At 43.7% G+C, this 13,218-nt stretch overlaps 1 protein-coding gene across 1 annotated transcript in view; it reads right to left on the bottom strand.

The window, feature by feature from the left end:
- The window catches only part of DNAH3 (dynein axonemal heavy chain 3), a 359,079-nt gene that overhangs the window by 141,640 nt on the left and 204,221 nt on the right, over positions 1-13,218 (bottom strand). The window contains exons 28-31 of the mRNA XM_075830244.1: positions 3,759-3,957; positions 3,245-3,365; positions 454-567; positions 68-244 (exon numbers count right to left, since the gene is read on the bottom strand). Coding sequence (XP_075686359.1) covers positions 68-244; positions 454-567; positions 3,245-3,365; positions 3,759-3,957 — 611 coding nt within the window. The remainder of the gene's footprint in view (positions 1-67; positions 245-453; positions 568-3,244; positions 3,366-3,758; positions 3,958-13,218) is intronic.

Raw genomic sequence — 13,218 nt, 5'->3', positions numbered from 1 at the left:
ACTAATTATTTTGAGTCTTTTATTTCTATTAGATATGATTTTTAAATCCAAAATTTTGGATGCATACCTTTAGATTATCTGGAAGTTCAGCACGACCTGCATAGCCAGGATTCATGGTGATGAATACAGAACACGTTGGATTCAGTGTCAGCTCCGTCCCCTCAAACAAGAATGTCTTCATGTTTCTCATGACCGCCTGCTGTATACTGAGAATCTGCTGGGCCACTACTGACAACACCTCCACCTGGTTATAGAAAGATATTTCTTATCGCATTCAGGATATGATTTAATTATCCAAATAAAGTAAAATATCCACTACGTTTGGCCTTTAACTAACTATATATTTTTCCAGCTCTTCAAAAGCATTCCTGGAAATACGGGACATATTGGCCAAAAAAAGCTTAACAAAAGGCCCAGCTAAACACATTGACTATATTTACTTATTAAATATACCTCAATTCTGTTGAATTCATCAAAACAGGCCCAGGCTCCAGACTGTGCTAGACCTTTGAAGAATTTACCCATAGCTTTATAGTCAAGGCCATCTGAGCAATTAAAAACTACGCACTGCATGGGAGACAAGAAAATAATAATTCACTATTACAATGTAACGCTGTTTGCATTGTGGTTAACATCTACACTATAATAGATGAGCATTACTTCATCTTTTCCATTCAATTAACCAGTAATGGGAATCAGGTACTGTAATTAAATGTATTTTCTTGTACTTGACGAAACTGATCAAAATGCATAGTGCGTAGTCTAGTCCACACTTTTCCTGTGACATTGGAATGAAATAAATACAGAAATAAATTACACTCGTGTGAAGATACATGAGAGAGCTAGGTATAATCGCTGCAACTGCGAGGTGTACTAATAGGTGACTTATTTATAGCAGGGGAGTAGATAAATCAGTGTAGGGGGCGCCAATGAGCAGCTGGCAGACAATCCTGCAAGAGCAGTCAGAACTGGATCTCTGCCTTGGGTGAATGTCCACCCTTGAACACCATAGGTCCAAAATTTAGGGCCGATTAATTTCGTAAATGGCAGTATATTATGGTGACAGATTTGTTTTAATATAATAAAATTCTGTCTGCCTCCACTAATAGGGGGTTTAGGAATTAGGCAATATGTTTTTTTGTTGAACTGAATAATAAAAAAGTATGAATTACGCTCCTGAACTCCTAGTGGTAGTATGCAGGCGATTTGGAGTTCTGTATCAGAAAAACTGAGAGCCAATATAAAGATATTTAAGGAAATGAATCAGTGCATATGTTGGCTGGGTAAACGACATGAGACATACATATGATTTTGGCAGATATGTGGGCCACAGGTTAAAAAGTCGCAATTAAAATTGTGACAAATTTGAGCAAAATTTTTCGACATTTGTCTTCTCACTCAAAAAAGAAAACAAATGAGAAGAGCGGACGTGCTCAAGAAATAAATGTATTTTTTAGAGCCCTTTATCAAAGGCAAAGGTTAAAAAAAGGTACAAATAAGGTATAAATTGAAACAGTCAATTCCAGATGCACCAGATTTATTAAGAGGTGTGAGCCCTTTAGTAGATTAAGCATAAATTTTGGCAACTACTCTTCCTAATTTTATTGGTGCAAAATATGCCGTTATTAATAATAGTGGGCCATGGTGTTTAAAAGGTGGACAATCACTTTAAGACTACAAACCAATGTATGAAACAAGGTCTGGGAAGCGTAGTCCTGTAAATAGAAATCAATCTCCAAAATAATTCAACTCATTTCTCTTAATAAAAATAATTAGAGAATTTACACATTTTCTCGCTGTTTTCTAATGAAAAAATCCCACAACAATAAACAAGGCAAATTGTTAGTTACAGGTCATTCAACAAGCTGAACTTCTACGAATTGAACAATTTGTCAAGCTGCATGCACTCTATTCACAGTGAATCTAAATATAATGATACAGTTAGAATTACAAGGTATCATTCACTTCAAGGAACATCATAGAGACAAAGTAATTTGCCAGGATGAAAAACGGCCGTGTGTCTTGACCTGTTGCTGAATAGCATATACTGTTATTTGGTGTGTTGAGTAAAATGGCCTTATAGTTTGGTACCAGTGGCTTCTAGTTTAAGGACAGGGCTGTTTTTATAGCTGGTGTTGCCTAAGACAGTTTAAGTGAATACACCCTAAAGATGAAGTTATTACAACAGATTCTCGCCGGGCCTCCCACAACTCATCTACAATGCCTTTTGGGACTTGACTGGCTGATGTTCTAATTTTTTGGCTACAATTTATTATTCTGGTTTCTGTTTCTGTTCTAGTTACCCCATATTTGGTGAGGACCCTAAAAGCCTCAAAGTATATGATCCTACACTCTCATAGTACTCTTCTTTCTTTGTCTTCCTAATTTATCCATATCCTATCCTTTTTTTACCTTTTATTTTCTCCTCCATCCTTCATTGATGGAGACTGTTATGGTAGGCTTGATCCATTATTATGCCCCCCCCCTGTTTATGCTTAGTGTACAATGGAAACAGTGGAATACCCCCACTGAGAAGACCACCCTTGACCAGATTTTACTCACACATTTTCAATTCATTTATATCCTATATGCAGTATATGTATATATATATGTATATATATTTGCCCCCTTTTTGGGAGGGCCACCCCTGTAGACCACTTTTCACAGCAATTCTGGGTGGTCAAGAGGTTTTCCAGTCATCTAATAGACTGTACCTGTTGTTCTCTTTATGCACCCAGACCTTATCACTTCTTGATATACCCTTCTCCATGTTCCCTCTATTACTTTATCTTGGATGAATCTCAAATAATTAAATAAAAAAAAGAGATTGGGAGAAATAAATTAAGACTGTCGTGTCAAATGCTAATCTTAAACTAATGTACGTCGCCAGAAATGTTACAAGGTGCACACCTCTTAATACATTTGATGCATCTTTGGTTGTTCCTTCAACAGAAATGCTAATCTATGGGCAGGTGTATATTTGCACCATAACTTACGCCAGTTTCTTGCGTAAGTTATGGTGCAAAACTACACCTGCCCATAGATTTGCATTTCTGGCGTAAGTTATAATAAATCCAGTTGAGACCCCGCCCCTTTGGCTAAGCCTGCCCCTTTTTCTCACCACTTCCGGACAGTAGACAGAAAAGTAAAAATGTGCAAAAAAATGCCAGAAAACGAATATATTCCCCCCATAGTTATTCTTCAAAACATTAGGTGAGTTTACTGTAGAAAGCAAAGATAACACAGGTGAGATTAACTGTTTGGCCAAAGCTTTAGCAAGATCTTTAGTTGTTTCGGTTTTTCCAGTCCCAGCAGGACCCTCTGGAGCTCCACCAAGATTTAACTTGAGTGCACCCATTAAAGTTCTGAGGCAAAGACAACACTGGATTATTGTCTAATAAATACATCTATTGTGCCAGATATGGTCATCAAGTATCTACTATAGTTCTTGTCATATTAAGTACGCAGACCATCCAGCATCCGATTTACATCAAATCAGTGTTATGGGAAAATCAACATACATGAGAAGTGTGAGAAAGTATGAATAAAAATGTGAGATCAACAATGATGGGGTATCTATGAGCTCAACTCTGTCTGATATACCATCATATAGTTCAATTCCCAACCAAGATGTAAGAAATATTAGTCTTGTTTTTCATGTAGTGGGCCATACATGGACCAGCTTATGAAGAATAATAAATCTTTTAGGAAATTCTGTTGAGTTTTTATACATTGCTTAGTGCACAAATACTTCATACCTGTAACACCGATCAGTCAATGGAGTGATGACAAGTCGAGGTGAATTGCCAAGATATTCATAGCCATATTTGACTTGGGTAGTGATCATTCGGACCATGACATCCCGGCCTTCCCAATAATATCTCAGTTGAGAGATCCACTGGAAGTCGCTCAGGCTGGAAACTTTATCCTTTGCCAATTTTGCAACAACATCACGGGCTGCAGAACAAAAACCACCAGATGTGAAATACATAGAGTTATACAATTTCATTACATACTAAACATGGTTTGCTGCATTATTATAAGTTAAATAGGATACAGAAAACTTCTACTATTCTGGTAGGGGCTTACCATTAAGAGGGTTGGGTTCATAATAAAATACTACAAATCCCTGCACATACCTAAATGTAAATATTCTGCTGGTCCATGACTGTTGCTAGAGAGGGCTTACTAAATGGAGATTGACCCAGCTGACTTTGACCTGTGGGAGTGCATGAGGTCCTATTTAATACAGTGCGATGATATAAACCTAGACACTGGGGTTGTTGTACCGGATAGCACAAATGTCTAAAGAGTGGAGCCACACATTGATGAGGATTGATAATTGTATAGGGATACAAGGGTGTATGTAACATAAGAGCAACCCCTGTGGTTACATCACCTATGGGCATTGTCAATCTGTGCATGGCTCAGGTACCAAAGGGTAGTAAAGAAAAGTGGGGGTTTAGCCATAAACCGGGAGACGTTATTATGGTAAGTTTTAATCCGGGCCCCTCTTTTCTATGTTGCCTTCCAATAGAACCACATCATGATTTCTGGCAAGGGCTGACATTGTGTGCCCTGTGTAAATTCAGAAAATCTATCCGCAGTAGGTTTAATTAGAAATGGCATGATTCTCTGCTGTGCTGCTTGAACATATGGCCAAGCCCTTGGCTGTAGCTTATAGAGGAGTGGGGGCACTTGTAACTCTGCATGCCCTTGGTGTCGGGCGGGAGGGTCCATTGAAGACACTGGCCAGACAAATACTTTATTTTGACCTTATATGTCCTAATATATCAAACTTGCAGGGCATTTGGAAATCAGACAAGGTCTTCCATATTTGTTGAATGACAGACATGGGTGTGACAATAGGGGGTGCAGTGGTGGCGGTCACACCTGGGCCGTGGAGCCTGAGTAGGTCAACAGTTCCCTCTGTCCCATAGGAGGAAAACAGTACGATAAATAATGAGTAATAGTTACAGGGCTTAGTTTCAGATTTTACCGTTAAACCCAGGAGCTTTAGGTTACACCTCTAGTGACAAAAAAAATAAAATAGGTAGGCAATATTCCGGAAGATTACTTTATCCACTGTTCACATTTACCCACAATTCCCATTTTCAATTATAGGTATACTCTGATAACTGGCATACCTCTCTGCTAGTGACTTATCAATTAAGGGCTTATTGCCAGCGCAAGGAGTCTCAGCATCATTACAAGGTCTCTGGAACGATCATGTTTGTGGATGTCATTATTTATAGAACACATAAAATAGAATGGAACGTCTAATCGGTGTTATTGCTCAATAATTTTCTGTGTAATGTTTTCCCTTATAACTAGTGGGGCATAAATGGGGGAGGGTGTGTTTAGGTGCTGGAAAAATAGTCCGACACATCTGTTAGTATCAGGCGCCCAAACCCCCCCCCCCCCATGTCCATTATGATTTTTTTTATTACACATATTTACATATATATATATATATATATATATATATATATATATATATATATATATAGCCAACCTTGCCATCACTGGACTGGGTCCTGACACCAAATAGTGCCAGGATGTGGTGTTCGTTGGCACACACAACGTCATGACCCATGCCAATGGCAGCACCTGGAGGACCTGGGGTTGAGGAGCAGTAAGTACATGCAGTCTTGTCTGGGGTCTGAATGTAATTTTTTTGTCCTGGTCTGATTTATTTAGGGGTCTGGGCTGATTTGTTTAGGTGGTCTGGTCGAAGGACTGATATATTTAGAGGTCTTGTCAGAGGTCTGATTTGTTTGGAGGGTCTGGTGAGGGGTATGATATGCTTAAAGGGTCTGGTCAGGGGTCCGAGTGCTTTAAAGGGTCTGGTCAGGGGTATGATTTTTTTAGAGGTTCTGGTCAGTGGTATGATTTTTTTAGAGGGTCTGGTCAGGGCTATGATTTTTTTAGAGGGTCTGGTCAGGGGTCGGATTTGTTAAGAGGGTCTGGTCAGGGGTCGGATTCGTTTAGAGGGTCTGGTTTGAGGTCTGATTAGTTGGACAGAGAGATACTAGGAAACTACTGGGTGTTGGAGGAGAACGACAGAAGCAAGCATCTCAAGGATCCCACCAAGTAAAATTTCTGGGTGCGCCCCGGCTGTAATAGTTTGAAATGTAGGTTATTTTATATCAGAATATAGCCTATTATTTTGCTTTCTTTTCCATGTTTTAATTGGTATAATTTATTTTAAGTTCTTGGTTCAGTATTGTATCTTTGGTAAAACATATATATAAGTCTGTAAAGTGAATGTCCAGCCTTGAAAACGATTTTCTTCAAAATTCAGTGCTGATTGTTTTGTTAATATATCTTTATAGTGATTGCAGATCTGTTTTCTGATACAGAGCTGTACATCCCCTGCCTAGACATATTATTCCAGCTGCCTGTAATCAACACTAGAGGGAGCTTAGGAGCTTACAGCATACTGGTATACATGGAACTCAATAATAACACAGTATGCAGTAAGCTCCTAGGCTCCCTCTAGTGGAGGCTACGGGAAGACAGAATGAAAGTGTTAAGGATCTGCCAGGCACAGCTTCTGTATCCACGCCCATAGGTAATCAGTCTGCACCTGCTTCTATGTCTGTGAGACTGACTCCATCTTCCACAACTCAGGATGGCAGGCTTAGGAGTGGGAGAGCCTATCACAGCCTGGCCAGACGGAGCTAGCTCCCGCCCTCTGTCTATTTATACCTGCCTTTCCTGTTCCTCCTTGCTTGTGATTCTTCTCGTTTTGTTTCCTGGCCCTGCTGCAGCTTCTTGTACCATTTGACCCTGCTTCACATTGACCCTGGCTTACTGACTACTCTCCTGCTCTGCGTTTGGTACCTCGTACACTCCTGGTTTGACTCGGCTTGTTCACTACTCTCCTGCTCTGCGTTTGGTACCTCGTACACTCCTGGTTTGACTCGACTTGTTCACTACTCTCCTGCTCTGCGTTTGGTACCTCGTACACTCCTGGTTTGACTCGGCTCGTTCACCACTCTTGTTGCTCACGGTGTTGCCGTGGGAAACTGCCCCTTTTCCCTTGCTTCTGTGTACCCTTGTCTGTTTGTCTGTCGTGCACTTATTGAGCGTAGGGACCGTCGCCCAGTTGTACCCCGTCGCCTAGGGCAGGTCGTTGCAAGTAGGCAGGGACTGAGTGGCGGGTAGATTAGGGCTCACTTGTCTGTTTCCTTAGCCCCATCATTACATAATCACAAGCCCATATACCTACTCTACCCTGGTCCCTCACACTACTATGGACCCCCTTGAGACCCTGGTTCAGCAAATGCAGGGTCTCTCCCTACAGGTCCAGGCCCTGGCTCAGAGGGTCAACCAGCCTGATGCTACCATGGTAGTGCCCCTCACCTCACCTCTTGAACCCCACCTCAAGTTGCCTGACCGGTTCTCAGGGGACCGGAAGACTTTTCTCTCCTTTCGGGAGAGTTGTAGGCTCTATTTTCATTTAAAGCCCCACTCCTCAGGTTCTGAGAGCCAGCGGGTGGGTATAATTATGTCCTGGCTCCAGGAAGGGCCCCAAGAATGGGCCTTCTCCTTGGCTCCTAACGCCCCTGAACTTTCCTCCGTTGATCTTTTCTTTTCTGCTCTCGGACTCATTTATGACGAGACTGACAGGACTGCCTTTGCCGAGAGTCAGCTGGTGACCTTACGTCAGGGTAAGAGACCTGTTGAGGAGTATTGCTCTGACTTTAGGAAGTGGTGCGTAGCTTCTCGGTGGAATGACCCTGCCTTAAGGTGCCAGTTTAGGTTGGGTCTGTCGAACGCCCTGAAAGACCTGCTAGTTAGCTATCCCTCTTCTGACTCCCTAGACCAGGTTATGGCTTTAGCGGTCCGACTTGACCGACGTCCCAGGGAACGACAACGTGAAAGTTTTTGTGTTTTCTCCTCTGACTCCCCCATGATGCCTCCCGAGGTTCCGTTGCTTCGTTCTTCCACGGAAGACTCGGAGGTACCTATGCAACTCTGGGCCTCCGTGTCCCCCCAACAACGTAGAGAGTTCCGCAGGAAGAATGGTCTCTGCTTCTATTGTGGGGATGACAAGCATCAAGTGAACACTTGTCCTAGGCGTAAGAATAAGCAGCCGGAAAACTTCCGCGTCTAAGTGATCATCGGGGAGGTCACTTGGGCGCACAGGTATTTCCCGTAAATATGAAACGTAATAAAATCTTGCTTCCCTTTCAGGTCTCTTTTGGTGGTAGGTCTGCTACCGGCAGTGCTTTCGTGGATTCAGGGTCGTCTGCTAATATCATGTCTGTGGAATTTGCTTTGTCTCTAGCTATGCCTTTGATTGATTTGCCTAAACCTGTCCCGGTAGTGTGTATCGACTCCACCCACTCCTCTTGCTAATGGTTATTTTACACAGCATACCCCTGTTTTTGAACTCCTTGTTGGCTCCATGCATTTGGAGCAGTGCTCTGTACTGTTGATGCCGGGATTATCGTCCGATTTGGTTTTAGGCCTTCCCTGGTTGCAGTTGCATAATCCCACGTTTGACTGGAATACTGGGGATCTTACCAAATGGGGTAATGAATGCTTGACGTCATGTTTTTCTGTTAATTCTATTTCTCCCCCTGAGGAGGTGAACACGCTACCTGAGTTTGTTCAGGACTTCGCTGATGTTTTCTCTAAGGAGGCCTCCGAAGTGTTACCTCCTCATAGAGAATACGATTGCGCTATCGATTTGGTACCAGGAGCTAAGCTCCCTAAGGGTAGGATATTTAATCTCTCTTGTCCCGAACGTGAAGCCATGAGAGAGTATATCCAGGAATGCCTGGCCAAGGGTTACATTCGCCCCTCTACTTCTCCGGTAGGTGCTGGCTTCTTCTTCGTAGGGAAGAAGGATGGTGGTCTTAGGCCATGCATTGACTACCGTAACTTGAATAAGGTCACTGTAAGGAACCAGTATCCCCTTCCTTTGATTCCTGATCTTTTTAATCAGGTTCAGGGGGCCCAATGGTTCTCTAAGTTTGATCTACGGGGGGCGTATAACCTTATCCGCATCAAAGAGGGGGATGAGTGGAAGACTGCGTTTAACACGCCCGAAGGTCATTTCGAATACCTCGTCATGCCCTTTGGGCTGTGTAATGCTCCCGCGGTCTTCCAGAATTTCATAAATGAGATTTTAAGAGATTACCTGGGGGTATTTCTTGTAGTGTACCTTGATGACATACTTGTGTTTTCCAAGGACTGGTCCTCCCACATTGAGCATGTCAGGAAGGTGCTCCAGGTCCTTCGGGAAAACAAACTGTTTGCGAAGACCGAAAAATGTGTGTTTGGGGTGCAGGAGATACCATTTTTGGGTCAAATCCTCACTCCTCATGAATTCCGCATGGACCCCACCAAGGTCCAGGCTGTGGCGGAATGGGTCCAACCTGCCTCCCTGAAGGCGTTACAGTGCTTCTTGGGGTTCGCTAATTATTACAGGAGATTTATTGCTAACTTCTCGGTCATCGCTAAGCCTCTTACGGACCTCACTCGCAAGGGTGCTGATCTCCTCCACTGGCCTCCTGAGGCTGTCCAGGCTTTTGAGGTCCTTAAGAAGTGCTTTATCTCGGCCCCGGTGTTGGTTCAGCCCAACCAAATGGAGCCATTTATCGTGGAGGTTGACGCGTCCGAGGTGGGAGTGGGGGCTGTCTTGTCCCAGGGTACCAGGTCCCTCATCCATCTCCGTCCCTGTGCCTACTTCTCCAGGAAGTTTTCGCCCACTGAGAGTAACTATGATATTGGCAACTGCGAAATCTTAGCCATTAAATGGGCATTTGAAGAGTGGCGCCACTTCCTGGAGGGGGCTAGGCACCAGGTAACCGTCCTTACCGACCACAAGAATCTGGTTTTCCTAGAATCTGCCCGGAGGCTAAACCCGAGACAAGCTCGATGGGCGTTATTTTTTACCAGATTCAATTTTTTGGTTACCTATAGGGCTGGGTCTAAAAATATTAAGGCTGATGCACTGTCGCGTAGCTTCATGGCCAGCCCTCCTTCGGAGGAAGATCCTGCTTGTATTTTACCTCCAGGTATAATCATTTCCTCTGTTGATTCTGATTTAGTCTCTGAAATTGCTGCTGATCAAGGTTCAGCTCCCGGGAACCTTCCTGAGAACAAGCTGTTTGTTCCCCTGCAATTCCGGCTAAGGGTACTTAGGGAAAATCATGACTCCGCACTATCTGGTCATCCAGGCATCCTGGGTACCAAGCACCTCATTGCCAGAAACTATTGGTGGCCTGGGTTGCCTAAAGACGTTAAGGCCTACGTCGCCGCTTGTGAGGTTTGTGCTAGGTCCAAGTCTCCCAGGTCCCGACCAGCGGGCTTACTACGTTCTTTACCCATTCCCCAGAGACCTTGGACCCATATCTCCATGGATTTTATCACCGATTTGCCTCCATCTCAAGGCAAGTCGGTGGTGTGGGTTGTAGTAGACCGCTTCAGTAAGATGTGCCACTTTGTGCCCCTCAAAAAACTACCCAATGCTAAGACGTTAGCTACCTTGTTTGTCAAACACATCCTGCGTCTCCATGGGGTCCCTGTCAATATTGTTTCTGACAGAGGGGTACAATTTGTTTCTTTGTTTTGGAGAGACTTCTGTAAAAAGTTGGAGATTGATCTGTCCTTCTCCTCTGCCTTTCATCCTGAAACTAATGGCCAAACTTAGAGGACTAATCAGTCTCTAGAACAATATTTAAGGTGTTTTATCTCTGACTGTCAATATGATTGGGTCTCATTCATTCCCCTCGCCGAATTTTCCCTTAAATACCGGGTCAGTAACTCGTCAGGGGTCTCCCCCTTTTTCTGTAATTTTGGGTTTAATCCACGGTTCTCCTCCGTTTCACCTGGTAGTTCCAACAATCCCGAGGTAGAGGTCGTTCATCGGGAACTGTACACAGTCTGGGCCCAGGTTCAGAAGAACCTAGAGGCGTCCCAGAGCATACAAAAAACTCAGGCAGATAGAAGACGTTCTGCTAACCACTTGTTTATGGTCGGGGATCTGGTGTGGCTATCGTCAAAGAACTTGCGCCTTAAAGTCCCATCCAAGAAGTTTGCTCCCCGGTTTATAGGGCCGTACAAGGTCATTGAAGTCCTCAATCCTGTCTCCTTCCGACTGGAGTTGCCCCCATCTTTTCGAGTACACGACGTGTTTCATGCCTCCCTCCTTAAACGCTGCTCCCCGTCCTTGGCTCCCTCGAGGAAACCTCCTGTCCCCGTTCTCACCCCATAGGGGGTAGAATTCGAGGTGGCCAAGATTGTGGACAGCAAGATGGTCCAAGGCTCCCTCTAGTACCTGGTCCATTGGAGAGGATACGGGCCTGAGGAGAGGACTTGGGTACCCGCCCGGGATGTTCACGCTGGGGTATTGGTCAGGAGGTTCCACCTTCGTTTCCCCAATAAACCAGGTCCATCTAGAAAGGGTCCGGTGGCCCCTCATAAAAGGGGGGGTACTGTTAAGGATCTGCCAGGCACAGCTTCTGTATCCACGCCCATAGGTAATCAGTCTGCACCTGCTTCTATGTCTGTGAGACTGACTCCATCTTCCACCACTCAGGATGGCAGGCTTAGGAGTCTATCACAGCCTGGCCAGACGGAGCTAGCTCCCACCCTCTGTCTATTTATATCTGCCTTTCCTGTTCCTCCTTGCTTGTGATTCTTCTCGTTTTGTTTCCTGGCCCTGCTGCAACTTCTTGTACCATTTGACCCTGCTTCATATTGACCCTGGCTTACTGACTACTCTCCTGCTCTGCGTTTGGTACCTCGTACACTCCTGGTTTGACTTGGCTTGTTCACTACTCTCCTGCTCTGCGTTTGGTACCTCGTACACTCCTGGTTTGACTCGACTTGTTCACTACTCTCCTGCTCTGCGTTTGGTACCTCGTACACTCCTGGTTTGACTCGGCTCGTTCACCACTCTTGTTGCTCACGGTGTTGCCGTGGGCAACTGTCCCTTTTCCCTTGCTTCTGTGTACCCTTGTCTGTTTGTCTGTCATGCACTTATTGAGCGTAGGGACCGTCGCCCAGTTGTACCCCATCGCCTAGGGCGGGTCGTTGCAAGCAGGCAGGGACTGAGTGGCGTGTAGATTAGGGCTCACTTGTCTGTTTCCTTACCCCCATCATTACAGAAAGATTTTAACTTATATATTTGCAGTGGATTTATAGTTCTGTATCAGAAAAACAGAGCTCCAACCACTATAAAGATAAGGTAAGAAAATAATCAGCACAGAATTTTGGATCTAAAAATGTTAAAAGATGGACATTCACTTTCTTTCTTAAGCTTCAACAATATGTTAGAACAATGTCCTCCATTGGCCAAATTTCTTTATAGATTCACCTTTGAACAATATTTAATTTTTAATATACTTTGCATAAAAGAATGGAGTAACTTTGTAAATACAGTACATTACATTACTTATCCTGAGTTAGTGCATTCTCAGCCACAACCGCGTTTACAATTCAATTTTCCCTACACCACTTACATGTTCAGTGTCTGTACAGACTATTCTTTAGTGATTTGTAATCTGGTAAGTGACCAGGCACTGTATAGTGATCTAATACACTGCATTCTAGGTGTATCTCTGTTAATACATTGTAGACTGATGCAATTAGTATTATGAATGCTGCTCTGGACTATAATACAGGTAAAGGATCACTAGAATTTTTTTTATGTATTTACAAAGTGACTCAACTTTTTAAGTAGATTATATCTATATGAAAACTGTGAATTGATATGAAAACACCATTCCAATAAGCGAAATCTTAGCAGAACATTTTTGTAATCCGTGTATTAAAGGGAACCTGTCACCAGCATTTTACCTATGAAACCAGCAGCACCTGGCGAAAGTGGGTGAAATTTTTTTTTAATGTAACCTATAATTATCTTCTAAGTCCTTTAGGATTCTCTTTTTTTAGTGTTCCCGGGCCGTATGCTAATGAGCATAAAAGAGTCAAATCTTCATTCCTCAAGCCTTTCCGAGTTCTCCCGCCTCCTTACTTTTGATCGACAGCTCCTCGCCCCCCCCCCCCCCGACACATGAAATCTTGCACTTGCGCATCGATGTCCTGTTCTGGTGCAAGCGCTCAACGGGACACCATAGCGGCACATGTGCAGTAACTAGATTTGAGGATCGGATGAAGCAGGGAAGGATATCGAACCATATATGAGAGGCAAAGGCACGCTATCTCAGACAAGATTTTGGCATTCAGGGCGGGCCA

The sequence above is a fragment of the Rhinoderma darwinii genome, chromosome 6 (assembly GCF_050947455.1).
Source record: "Rhinoderma darwinii isolate aRhiDar2 chromosome 6, aRhiDar2.hap1, whole genome shotgun sequence".
Taxonomy (NCBI): Eukaryota; Metazoa; Chordata; class Amphibia; order Anura; family Rhinodermatidae; genus Rhinoderma; species Rhinoderma darwinii.
This window is presented reverse-complemented; position numbering and strand designations above follow the sequence as displayed.